The 12,006-nt window shown below is 34.5% G+C and overlaps 1 protein-coding gene across 19 annotated transcripts in view; it reads left to right on the top strand.

The window, feature by feature from the left end:
• The window catches only part of ZMYM4 (zinc finger MYM-type containing 4), a 168,033-nt gene that overhangs the window by 127,065 nt on the left and 28,962 nt on the right, over positions 1 to 12,006 (top strand). For all 19 annotated transcript variants that reach the window (XM_070610328.1, XM_070610341.1, XM_070610333.1 and 16 more), the window contains 12 exons: positions 273 to 548; positions 722 to 872; positions 1,688 to 1,860; positions 2,423 to 2,573; positions 3,109 to 3,249; positions 3,586 to 3,623; positions 4,526 to 4,670; positions 6,866 to 6,984; positions 7,903 to 8,074; positions 10,246 to 10,299; positions 10,680 to 10,859; positions 11,252 to 11,346. In XM_070610328.1, coding sequence (XP_070466429.1) covers positions 273 to 548; positions 722 to 872; positions 1,688 to 1,860; positions 2,423 to 2,573; positions 3,109 to 3,249; positions 3,586 to 3,623; positions 4,526 to 4,670; positions 6,866 to 6,984; positions 7,903 to 8,074; positions 10,246 to 10,299; positions 10,680 to 10,859; positions 11,252 to 11,346 — 1,695 coding nt within the window. The remainder of the gene's footprint in view (positions 1 to 272; positions 549 to 721; positions 873 to 1,687; positions 1,861 to 2,422; positions 2,574 to 3,108; positions 3,250 to 3,585; positions 3,624 to 4,525; positions 4,671 to 6,865; positions 6,985 to 7,902; positions 8,075 to 10,245; positions 10,300 to 10,679; positions 10,860 to 11,251; positions 11,347 to 12,006) is intronic.

Below are 12,006 nucleotides of genomic sequence, written 5' to 3'. Positions count from 1 at the left end.
CACTTAACTACCTTCTGTAAAATTAAATGGTGCTACTATTACCTAGATTATTACCTAGATTATCTATTGGGAGGGTGTTATTTTTAAAGAAGATTATTAGTTAAATTATTTTTTTTTTTTGGATATAAATAACACTTCCCCCATTGAATTATAAGCTGCTCAAAGGCAGCAGTTTTGCCTGTTCACAAATGTGTCTTAAGTGTTTGGCGTACTTAGGTGCTCAGTCCTTACTTTGAACAAATAATTAGATTGATCTTTTTGTTTGTTTTCAGAATTTGTTCAACAAACCAGCAGGAATGAATTCTTCAGTAGTGCCCTTATCTCAGGGCCAAGTAATTGTAAGCATCCCCACAGGTTCAACAGTGTCAGCAGGAGGAGGTAACTCCTCTGCTGTTTCTCCCACCTCCATCAGTAGCTCTGCTGCAGCTGGGCTCCAGCGACTTGCTGCCCAATCCCAGCACGTTGGCTTTGCACGAAGTGTTGTAAAACTCAAGTGTCAGCACTGTAACCGTCTTTTTGCCACAAAACCAGAACTTCTTGACTATAAGGTAAAGTATAGGATCATGATACAGAGTTTGAGTATAAACTGGTCTATCTGTAATATTATTTCTGGCTTTTCATCTCTCAAAATTCCACTATTTGTTTTGGAAGTAAGAAGGATAAGGATTTCCGTAAGATAAACCAAATGTTTAATTAGTACTCAATGATCATTTCTTTGCAGGGTAAAATGTTTCAGTTCTGTGGCAAGAATTGTTCTGATGAATATAAGAAAATAAATAATGTAATGGCAATGTGTGAATATTGTAAAATTGAGAAAATTGTAAAGGAGACTGTGCGATTCTCAGGTGCTGACAAGTCGTTCTGTAGTGAAGGTAAAGACAGAAGATTATCTTACCTACTGAGCATGTTAGTTGTTTTAAAAGTAGTTGATGATTTAAGCTGTTACTATGTAAGTTTATCTATTTTATCCTTTGTGTATAACACCAAAGCCTTTTTGTTTCATTTACACTTGGTTCACTCTTTGCTGATCTAATCCTTCATATTATATAGATGTTAAAATGAAGGAGAAGATCCTCAAAGTGTATTTCAGAAGATGGTGATGATGTGAAAAACATTTAATGTTATCAGTTTGATAGGGATCTTTTAGTTCTTGCACTTATTTCTAAAGAGAATTTTTAAATTTTGGTAGCATCCTAAGATTATACTTTCATTATTGTCTTATACAGCCATTACAGTTCTGAATATAAATGATCTGAATATGCAAATTAATATAAGGTAGCTTGTCTTCTTTATTTATATAACTATGTTATATATTTAGAATGTTTTGTTTTATTCTTAAACTGTACAAGATTAGTCTCCTAAACTAGTGGCTTTTGAAAGTTTTGACCACAATACAAAAGAAGAAATACGTTTTACATTGTGACCCAGTAGATTATCACGTATTAGAATAAAACAAAAGTTTCATGAAACAAAACTGACTTTTACTAAATTTAATGCACTGTAATATTTTCTATCCTGTATTATTTTGTTTTAAAGAAGAAAATGGTAGTGTTGATCCTCTAAATTGATCTCTTGATCTACTAATTGGTGAGGACCCAAGTGTGAAAACTTTGTTATAGGGCATTTAAAGATGTAGATAGTTCATATTTTTCCCTGATGTTAATCTTATCTTTCCTGATGTTTTTAGGTTGCAAATTGCTTTATAAACATGACTTGGCAAAACGCTGGGGAAATCATTGTAAAATGTGCAGTTATTGTTTACAGACATCTCCCAAATTGGTACAGAATAATTTGGGGGGGAAGGTGGAAGAGTTCTGTTGTGAAGAATGCATGTCAAAGTATACAGTTCTGTTCTATCAGGTAAATATAATTCACAATCCTGGGTTTTTCAAGTTAGGGTGTACACTATTCCCTTCTTTAATTCTTTCATGTAGTATAAAGGGCAATTTAATGATTTTAAACTTTCAAATATTAAATGTATTATGTTCTCCTCTGGTATTAATACATGACTTAAGAAAATTTTAATATCTCTGAAGTTGTATTCCTTTTGTTTTTGATTTCCTTATAGAAGACATATCAGCTTTAAGACATTAAAATATTTAAAATTTTAATTTTATGCATTTATTTAACTAAAATGAATTTGTCTTCTGAAGTCTTTGAGGGAGATAGATCTTATTTTCATTTCACTATGTTTTTTAATTACTATTTATTGGTGTCTCTATAATGTGACTTTTTTGTGATATTTGTATAAAATTATTGATAGATAAATAAGCATTTACCATTTTAGGAGTGTTAGCCTTCATTTTTTGTTATCCAAATTCTAAGTTAATATCCTTACTTGTTATGTGTGTCCTGCTTTTATTCTGTCAGACCACAGATAATTTGTTTCTTACTCCTTTACTGTCTTCTGTTTCTTTTTCAGATGGCCAAATGTGATGGTTGTAAGCGACAGGGTAAACTCAGTGAGTCCTTGAAATGGCGAGGAGAAATGAAACATTTCTGTAACCTGCTTTGTATCTTGATGTTCTGTAATCAGCAAAGTATGTGTGACCCACCTTCACAAAACAATGCAGGTAAAATTAAACTTGAGTCTTTGATCAGTGCCAGGTACTAACTACTGTTCTGCAGACTGCGAACTTTAAACAGTTGTCAATTTCATGAACCATAAGTATTGTTCTATTCAAATGACATTAACATTTAAGTCTCTTTTTGTTTAACACTCTAGATTAAGGCCCTGTAAACATGAGTTCAGTTTTCTCTGGGCATATTGAATCAAGTAAACTCTGTAAGAACTTTATGGGAAATAATAGCAGTTAATGTTTTGTAATTGACTTCCTTAAAAAAGGATTTGAAACTATAACAAAGGACATAGAATCTAAATCAGAAGGATTTTTAAGTATACCACATGCATGGTTACGCAAGAGAAAGTACATAAAATACTTTTAAGTTTCACTAATTAAAAAATAGGAAAAAACCTAGTTAATATTGAAGTGACTCTGCTCCAACAGAATTTACTCTGACCTGAAAGTGTTGTTTAACCTCCCTGAGATGTTTTCTATATATGTACATATAAATCACATGAGGTTTTCTTATTTTTATTTTAATCAGCAAGTATTTCCATGGTGCCAGCTGCTTCAGCAGGGCCCCCATCTCTAAGAAAAGATTCTACTCCAGTTATAGCTAATGTAGTATCATTAGCAAGTGCTCCTGCTGCTCAGCCCACAGTGAATTCTAACAGTGTCTTACAAGGTATGGCTTGATTTGAAAGCATTTATCTAGCCATTTGAGGTTAAATACAGTGGTTCTCTGTCTTTTTTTCATCAGTGATCATTTTTACATGTTTGACACGTTCATATTCAGAGTGGTGGCTCACTGTGGGCTGCTGGGGCATTAACCTGTGTTTTCATAAATTCCAGATCTCTTTTTCTCATGTTATACTTTAGATGCTAGTCTTCCTGTGAATTAAATTAAGATAATACATGTTTTTATTATAAGACTTTGTGTTTATTGTCCAATAATCAGCTTTTAATGCTAATGTTTAAATAATTGTGTAAGATCCTAAATATATATTTTAATTTGTATCAGGTGCAGTTCCAACAGTAACAGCGAAAATCATTGGGGATGTAAGTTTTATTATTTTTATTGGTATTGCCACTGTATTTATTTTCCATTTTTATGCAGTATGAATATGTCTAAGCTAATTTGCCCTCCTTTATTCTTTATTGTATAAAATAAATTTCATGAGCTCATTTAATCTTTGTTCAGGAACAGGGTTTTCTGTTTTTTTAGGTAAGTCTTATAGGTACTTTCATTTTTCTGAGTGCTTGCTCTCTCTATGTAGTTACTGAAGGTTGTTGTTGGTTTTTAAAAATTGTACAGAATTCAGGTATAAAAGGTTTTTGGGGCATTTTGTAATGTAGTCAGATTGTAACATATAAATAACGTATTTATAAAATGTAGTTTATTTCCCACCCAATGCAGATTATGCTGTGAATAAGCGTTCCTTTTTGTTTTTACTCAGTATTTTTTGCTTTTGTCCCTTAAAAGAAGAAGAAAATAAATAATGAGAAAAACTAATAACTAGGACAGTGGCATTTCTAAAGTGTTTTCTGGTCTCTAGAATAACTTTCACATCATGTTTTTTCAAATTACTTAAATGATCCTAAGTGATTCAGTTATTTCTAGTTTCTTGAAACTAAGTCTTCTAAGACCTAACTCAGTAGAGAAGTTACGGTTCTCATTTTAAACTCAGCCAACATTGTTATTGACCAACAGTGTCTTACAATAGAAATAGCATTTTTCTTGGTAAACAGAACTGGTAATTAGATAGATTCAGAGTCAATATATAGTTATCACAGTAGTCCTTTATTGCTATTGACATGTCGGGAAAATTGTATTTCTTACATATGTAGTTGAATATGTTCTATGTCTTGCATGTAATTCCAATATAGTATTTCTTGTGAAATTATAATACTTCTTGTAATTAATGATAAGCTTTAAAAACCTCTTTGTTTTTCTTTACTAGGCAAGTACACAAACAGATGCTCTGAAACTTCCGCCTTCCCAGCCTCCAAGACTTTTGAAGAATAAAGCTTTATTGTGCAAACCCATCACGCAGACTAAAGCCACCTCTTGCAAACCACACACTCAAAACAAAGAATGCCAGACAGGTATGTTCCTTGTGCTTTCTTCATTCAGTTTTTTTAGGGAAATGGAATATGGGATCTGCTTACGTTAACTGTCTACTATTTCCTAGGTGATGTGTTTGGTTGCTTATATACATTGCCCAGTCTAGGTCTCACAACATCCCTGGGAGTTAGGTATTTTCACCATCTGAGATTTAATGAGTTAAGCAAAGAGAAGGTAGTTAATTGATAATACCATACTGTGAGCACTTCATTTAATTTCTTTATTAATGGCAGTGTAATATTATGGAGTAAGCATAGACTTTGGAATTAATATAGACAGGGCTTTAATTAAGAGAAACTGTTATCTTCTAGACTATTTCAAATAGTCAGTTCCTTTGGAGAGAGCCTCATGGCTTTCTTTTCTTTTGAACTGCCTCTCCCCCAGGCAAAATCTCTGAGCTATTTCTTTTAATGCTGACAACCGTGCTAGCCTCTGATCTTCTCAGCTTGTCTCTCCTGGCGTGGAATCTCTCCTCTACAGGTGATCAGGGGTGAGGATGACTGGGACCCCAATATTCTCGGCCTGCAGTTCCTGCAGTAGGGCCTCTATCCTGTGAGTGACAGCTGGGTGGAGGAAGGGAGCCCCCAACCTGTCAGCTACACTCACTAGAGAATTAACCTCTTCACCTTGGAGTTGGAGGGGATGAGAAATGATGGTGGCCTCATCCTGCTGGTGTGAGATATCGTAACCCTTGATTGGGAGCTGAAGGAAGAGGAGCCTCTTCCTCCTGGCCACACCCACCCAGAGGGGAGCTTCTGTCAAATTGAACTGGCTGAGCAGGGGCTATGGAGCAGGTGGTGGATCAAATGTCATAGACTCACAGTGTCCTTACTGTCTTTTAGTAGATTTTCTTGAATAAATGTTTCTACATTTGCTGTATGCCCTTAGGACAGTTTCCAAAGAGTTTAAATGGTAGGTTTTTAACAGTTTTCACCAGCTTTGCTTATTTCACTAGGGAATGGGTCTGTGGAGCTCCTCATGCTGCCATCCAAAAGTCTCACAATTTTTAAACTAGAAAGGAATCCTAGATTCCTAGATCTGGAAGCTTATCCGCTAGGTCAATGTTTCTCAAATATTAACATGCATATGAATTACTTGGGAATTTTATTAAGTAGATTCTGATTTAGTGGAGCCTGCAGCTTTATATTTCTTACAAGCTCTCAGGTAATATAAATGCTACTGGTCCATGGGCCACATTGAATAACAGTGCTATAGATGACTTAGTCCTATGTTTTAATTATATAAATAGTGATTTCTTTAGTATTATGTAGCTTGGTTATCAGACATCTCTAATCAGATAACTTTTTTTTATGTCCACAACACCATGGTAAAATCCCATATTATTTCCTACCTTTAACCCTAGTCAAATTGTCAGCTTTTCCCTTCTTGTCACCAGCATTACCTTTCTCCTTCATTAGTGATTTTATAATTATCTAGCATATTTTTCCGACATGTAGAAAGGATTCTATAGGTACTTGTTAAATAATTGAGTGAATCTTCCATCCTTCTCACTTTTTCCCTACTCATATTTAAATTAGTTTCCAAGTTTTGATTCATCTTTTTAATATCTTAGAATGTCTGGTGTATATATTTATTCTTTTTTGTAGGTATCATAACCACCCTAGTTCAGGCCTTCATCATCTTAGCTCTACATATTGTAATTGCCTCTTACTTTTACACTTTGTATACTTTTTGTTCCATGCTAAGAGGACAGCCAAATTAATCTTTTTTAATGCCATTCTCATCACATTACTCAGTGCTAATAGGTCTGTAGTAGCTCCCCACTATCTGCAATAAGTGATTTAAAAATGTGCATTATAGCCTCACAAAAATGGCCCTTCTACCTACTCAGTCTCCTCTTGAACATACCTTACTTACTAATGTTAACAGTTTTCCATACCCCTCTTCTAAGGTCACTGTTCAGTCCTTTCCATTCATCTGTCCAGATTCTATCCTTCATTCGTTTTATCTTATCATTGACAATTACTGTGTTGCCCACTTTTTGTTAGTGCTAAACTCAAGCCTTTCTTTGCTACTTCAGTTATTTCTCTTTTCTGTGAACTCCTTGTGTCATCGATTACACTTCTTTTGACCTGCGAATCTGTATATGCTTTTTAAAAATTTTTTGTTAAAGTGTTTTTAACCCTCTGTTTTTTTGTGACTTTTTTTTCATTAGAAGACACTCCAAGTCAGCCCCAGATCATTGTGGTGCCAGTTCCCGTACCAGTGTTTGTGCCCATACCTCTTCATCTTTATACTCAGTATACGCCAGTCCCATTTGGAGTTCCAGTTCCAGTGAGTAATCATTTAGAGATTAAGACTAATTTAGTATACATTTTCCTCAATTAAAGTTTTACAGCTCCATAAAAATACTTTCCACTTGTTGGTAAAATATACCTGACTCTGGTTGGCTATTACCATATTACTGTATTACTTAATATGGCACATACAAAGGACTGGCATTATTTGTACCCTGCCTTCTCAGAGAAAGCTATGATGTAGTTGGGTTTTTTCCCTCTCAGGAAGATTTGCCCTGAGCTAGCATCCATTGCCAGTCTTCCTCTTTTTTTCCTTTTTATTTTTTTTGTGTGTGTGTGAGCCACCACCACAGCATGGCCACTAACAGATGAGTGGTGTAGGTCTGCACCCATGAACCAAACACAGGCCACGGAGCACCAAACTTAACCACTAGGCCACTGGGGCTGACCCTGGTGTAGCTTTTTTATGTTTTGTACACTATGCAACCACTCAAATAGAAAAAGATCAGAAACTATGTGTATGTTATAATCCTAGATTCTGGCACAGATGAAAAGATGAATACTATGATTTACATGATTCTTACTTTTTATTAAAGAAAAATGTGTTCATTTTTTATTGGAAGCATATTTTTCCTTGGTACTGAATTCTTAAGGGAAACAGTTGTGTGAAAATGTTAAGCAAGAAATATAATCAAAAACAAAGCAAAAATGTGTTAGATAATTATTCTTTTAGAGAAGTCAGAGACAAAATTTGTTGAATGTCCAGAAAAGCTTTTATTGTATTTTTATTTAAATGGCTGTAGTCTTATAAAAGCAAACTAGCAAGACTGTTTTAGTCATCAGCAATAGAAATAGCTTGAATTTTTATTTTAGTACTTAAATCATCTCACAAATAATGGATTTGATGACGAACCTGTTGCCTAAGAAACTCTTCAGTCTGTCCTTGGTCTTCCAGATGCCTGTCCCTATGCTTATTCCATCCTCAATGGATAACAAAGATAAAGTCACCGAGAGTATTGAAGACATTAAGGAAAAGCTGCCCTCCCATCCATTCGAAGCTGATCTCCTTGAGATGGCGGAAATGATGGCAGAAGACGAAGAGAAGGAGAGGACTCTGTCCCAGGGAGGTTGGTATAATTTTAAAGTAAAGAAAGAAAAAACACACCCACAGATTTTCAGGTAACTCAAGTCATTTTAACTATTGGGCAGTCAAGGTATTTCTTTTATTTGTGTTTAAATACCAGGTCTATGGATTCGTTAAACTTGTTGATATCTCTGAAAGCTCTGTCTTTTTTATCAAGGCAAATAAGTCTCAATATTCAGTACAGTTTTTAGTTCTTATTGGTTCCAGAAAAATAACCTATAAATTCATGTTTCATGATCATTTTCTGATTTTATCCCAATATTCAAAGCCATGGTCCCCAGATAAGAATTCCTATTATATAATAACCAGCATGTTTGTAGAATGTAAATAGAACCTTAAGATGGAAAACATTTGGCTCAAAATGACTGATAGATAAATCCCATTCTATGAGTAGAGAGTAATGATAATAACAATAGTTAACATTTGTGTGCTTACCATACTCTAGGCATTGTCCTAAATGCACTATGGCATCACCTTATTTAATCTTCACAACAACCCCATGTGAGGGGTACTGTTTACTTCAGATTATTCATTCGGAAGATAGTATATCATATTTGCCCTGATTATGCAATCAGGAAGTGATGGAACCAGAAGGTGAATCCAGGTCTGACTCCAAAGCAAATGATATTAACCAGACATAACCATGAGAAGAGAGAGAGAAGATGTTTGAGATAGTTGAAATACATAGGTGAATTTTTACAAAGGCCTTTCTGTGTATCACTGACAAGCCAAAAAAGAATTCTTTCACAAGCCAAGAAAGAATTCTTTCTTGACAATTTTTTCTTTTTTTCAGTGATGGTTTGTGTAAAGCTAGCCACTGGGTTTTGATTTTGCACGATAAATGCTGGATGATTTTCCACACACTGTAGCATTTGGAAAAAGTACTATGAACTTTTCTGTTGTGTTGCCAGTAAGCTTTTAAATTATACATATTCTGAGAGATGGGTAAAAAGCTTATTAGTTATTATCCTGATGTTTTTAGTCTCATTTTACTCTTTAGTGTATAATCTCATAATTCTGACTCATTTATATGTAGATTTCAGTATCTTAGAATATTGGTCATGTGCTTGATTTTCTAGCTTCTGATGCTGAGTTTGGAAGTTTAAGCAATTCCTGACAATAAACCTCATTTTAAGTTGGCTTCTTCATTCACATTAATAGTTAACATTTATCAAGTGCTTTCTCTGTACAAATATTGTGACTTTGCCTTAGCCTATAATTGAGTCAGACAGAAGAACTTTCAAAACTAAGCTTCAAGACAGATATTTAATCACTATAGTGTAAGTAAAATCAAATGGTTTAGAAACATATAGGGGAGACAAATTAATTCCAACTGAAGGGATCTGGCTAATTGATCTTTGATTGCAGGGAAAAGAAGCAATTTTCCAGTTACTTTTTTAAAAAACTTGGTTTTTTTTTTTTAATACTTTGAATCCTTAAGCTTCTTACTTTTAAAGTAGTCTGTAATTGATAGAACTGTCTGCTGTTTAGTTTCATGTGCTCATTGCTCATGTAACTTATAAGTCTACTGGCTTTCTAATGCAATGGTAAAGGATATATTTTAGAGGGAAAAAAGCAATTTAAAGCAGATTTATCAGTCTGTGAATAAATATAGTATGTGTATATGTACATACCATGGTAAAAAAGACAGTTATTTCTGATAGCACGAGAGTTTAAAATCCAAAATAAATGTCTGTCTTGCCGTGATTTCTTTTATCCTGCTATCCAGAAGTGTAACCACTGTTATCAGTCATAATTTTTTTAACTGCATTTACCACTAATGTCTGATTTTATTAGTGAATCATTCTTTCTGCATATGAAGGCTGTGTCCTTAGAGTTCCTTGGAATGATTCATGTATATAGTGCAGTCATTTCATTTGAGATGCAGTTTGCTTTGTGTGCACAGTCCTGCACCACGTAACAACGTTTCAGTCAGTAATGGACCACATATGCAAAGGTGGTCCCTTAAGATTGCACCGTGTAGCCTACCTGTGTAGTAGGCTATACCATCTAGGTTTGTACATGTACACCCTAGGATGTTTGCACAATGGTGAAATCACCTAACGACACATTTCTCAGAACAGATCCCTGTCATTAAGTGATGCATGACTGTACATACGAGTTGTTTTATTATGTGCTTTTCTTTTTCTTTAGGATCCCAAACTTCTGAACAGGAACTCTTTCTAGACACCAAGATATTTGAGAAAGGTTTGTAATTGTAAATATATTTTGGCTCTTAGAAGTACTGTCCTCTGTTAGTAATACAAACTCATAAAGTATTTGCAATTTTAGCTATTTGTAGGGGGCATCAGATGTCTCTGATTGTGTGCTGATTTGTAATGAGAATAAGGAAAAATACCTCAGATACTGGTTTTGAGGATTAAGTGTGATGATACTTTAAGGTGTGTGCCAAGAACATGAATCCAGTTCTGTGAAGGTGGTGAACAAGTCACTTCATTCTTGAGTGTACCTAGGTAATTGTTCAGCAACCATATCTCAGTTTTGGTATTGAGGGGTTCAGGAGGGTTTCTGAACATGTCAAGAGTCTATCTTATTTTGAGGGCTTGCTTGTTTTCTATATATTTCAGACCAAGGAAGTACATACAGTGGAGATCTTGAATCAGAGGCTGTATCTACTCCACATAGCTGGGAGGAAGAGTTGAATCATTATGCCCTAAAGTCAAATGCAGTGCAAGAGGCTGATTCAGAATTGAAGCAGTTCTCCAAAGGGGAAACTGAACAAGATCTGGAAGCGGATTTCCCATCAGGTTTGTGCAGAGTAACCTGTCCACTGAAAATCTTTTATTTTAAAACATTGGTACAACTCTAAAATGACATTGTGAAGCAGTTATAATGTGTGATAATAATCTAGGTCTCAAATGGTCCTTGCCTTTAAAGGTGTTAATTTGTACCATATTGTTCTTATAAATGGTTAATTTGTTTTGTTTTTTACCTTTCCCACAGTAACCATGGTTTTCTTGATTGTTAATGTTTATTTAAGTGCTGTATCCTGTGTTTCTCTTAAGTGTACAAGTAAAATTCTTATTTTATCACAAAATAATGAATATAGCGATGATTACCTGATATTTCCTCCCACAGTCTAAGTCTTTAAGTCTGAGAGTTATTTTCCTCATGTTATGCCTTCTGCTGATTATTGTAGAATCCTTCGACCCACTGAATAAAGGACAGGGAATCCAGGCTCGTTCCCGGACAAGACGACGACACAGAGACGGCTTCCCCCAACCCAGACGAAGAGTAAGCAGTAGCTTAATTTTTCTAGTATTTTCTTTCCTTCATTCTATATGTGTTTATTAGTCCTCCTGTTTATAAAACACTGTAACAGCCAGGGTCAAGGAATTCCATACATTGTTTTACAACCTTGTATTTTTGTGCTTTTATTTTTGTTTCTTGAAGTCAGTAACTGTATCTTTTATTTTACATTTCTCTTAGCGGGACTTTTATTTTTATTTCTGTAGTTGAGGGTTTTTTTTGTTTTGTTTACTTTAAAAAGCTTTTTATAATCCTTGTTATAGACTTCTGTCTTTTTTTTAAGTTCTCTAAATTTAGCTTTTTTAATGTATTATAATGAGGTTCACTATTTTGTATGGTGTAGTATAATAGTGAAGTTCACATGGACCATTTTTCATGTTGACAGGGCTTTCCCATACCAAAAATTAAAAGAATAAAAGCCTTATTTTTTAATTAGCTCTGTTGAGTTATAATTACATTTAAAAATTCGTAAATTTTAAGTGTACAATTTGATGGGCTTTGACAAATGCATTCAGTGTGTAACCACCACCACAATCATAATGCTTCCGCTGTCTTGGAAATTTCCCTTGTGATCTTTTGCAGTTAGTCTTCATCTCCAGCTCCCGATGACCGCCGATCTGCTTTGCAGATTGATGCAAAATGATA

The sequence above is a fragment of the Equus przewalskii genome, chromosome 2 (genome assembly GCF_037783145.1).
Source record: "Equus przewalskii isolate Varuska chromosome 2, EquPr2, whole genome shotgun sequence".
NCBI classification, from domain to species: Eukaryota; Metazoa; Chordata; class Mammalia; order Perissodactyla; family Equidae; genus Equus; species Equus przewalskii.
Note: the sequence above shows the minus strand (reverse complement) of the source record. Positions and strands in the feature narration are given on the sequence as shown.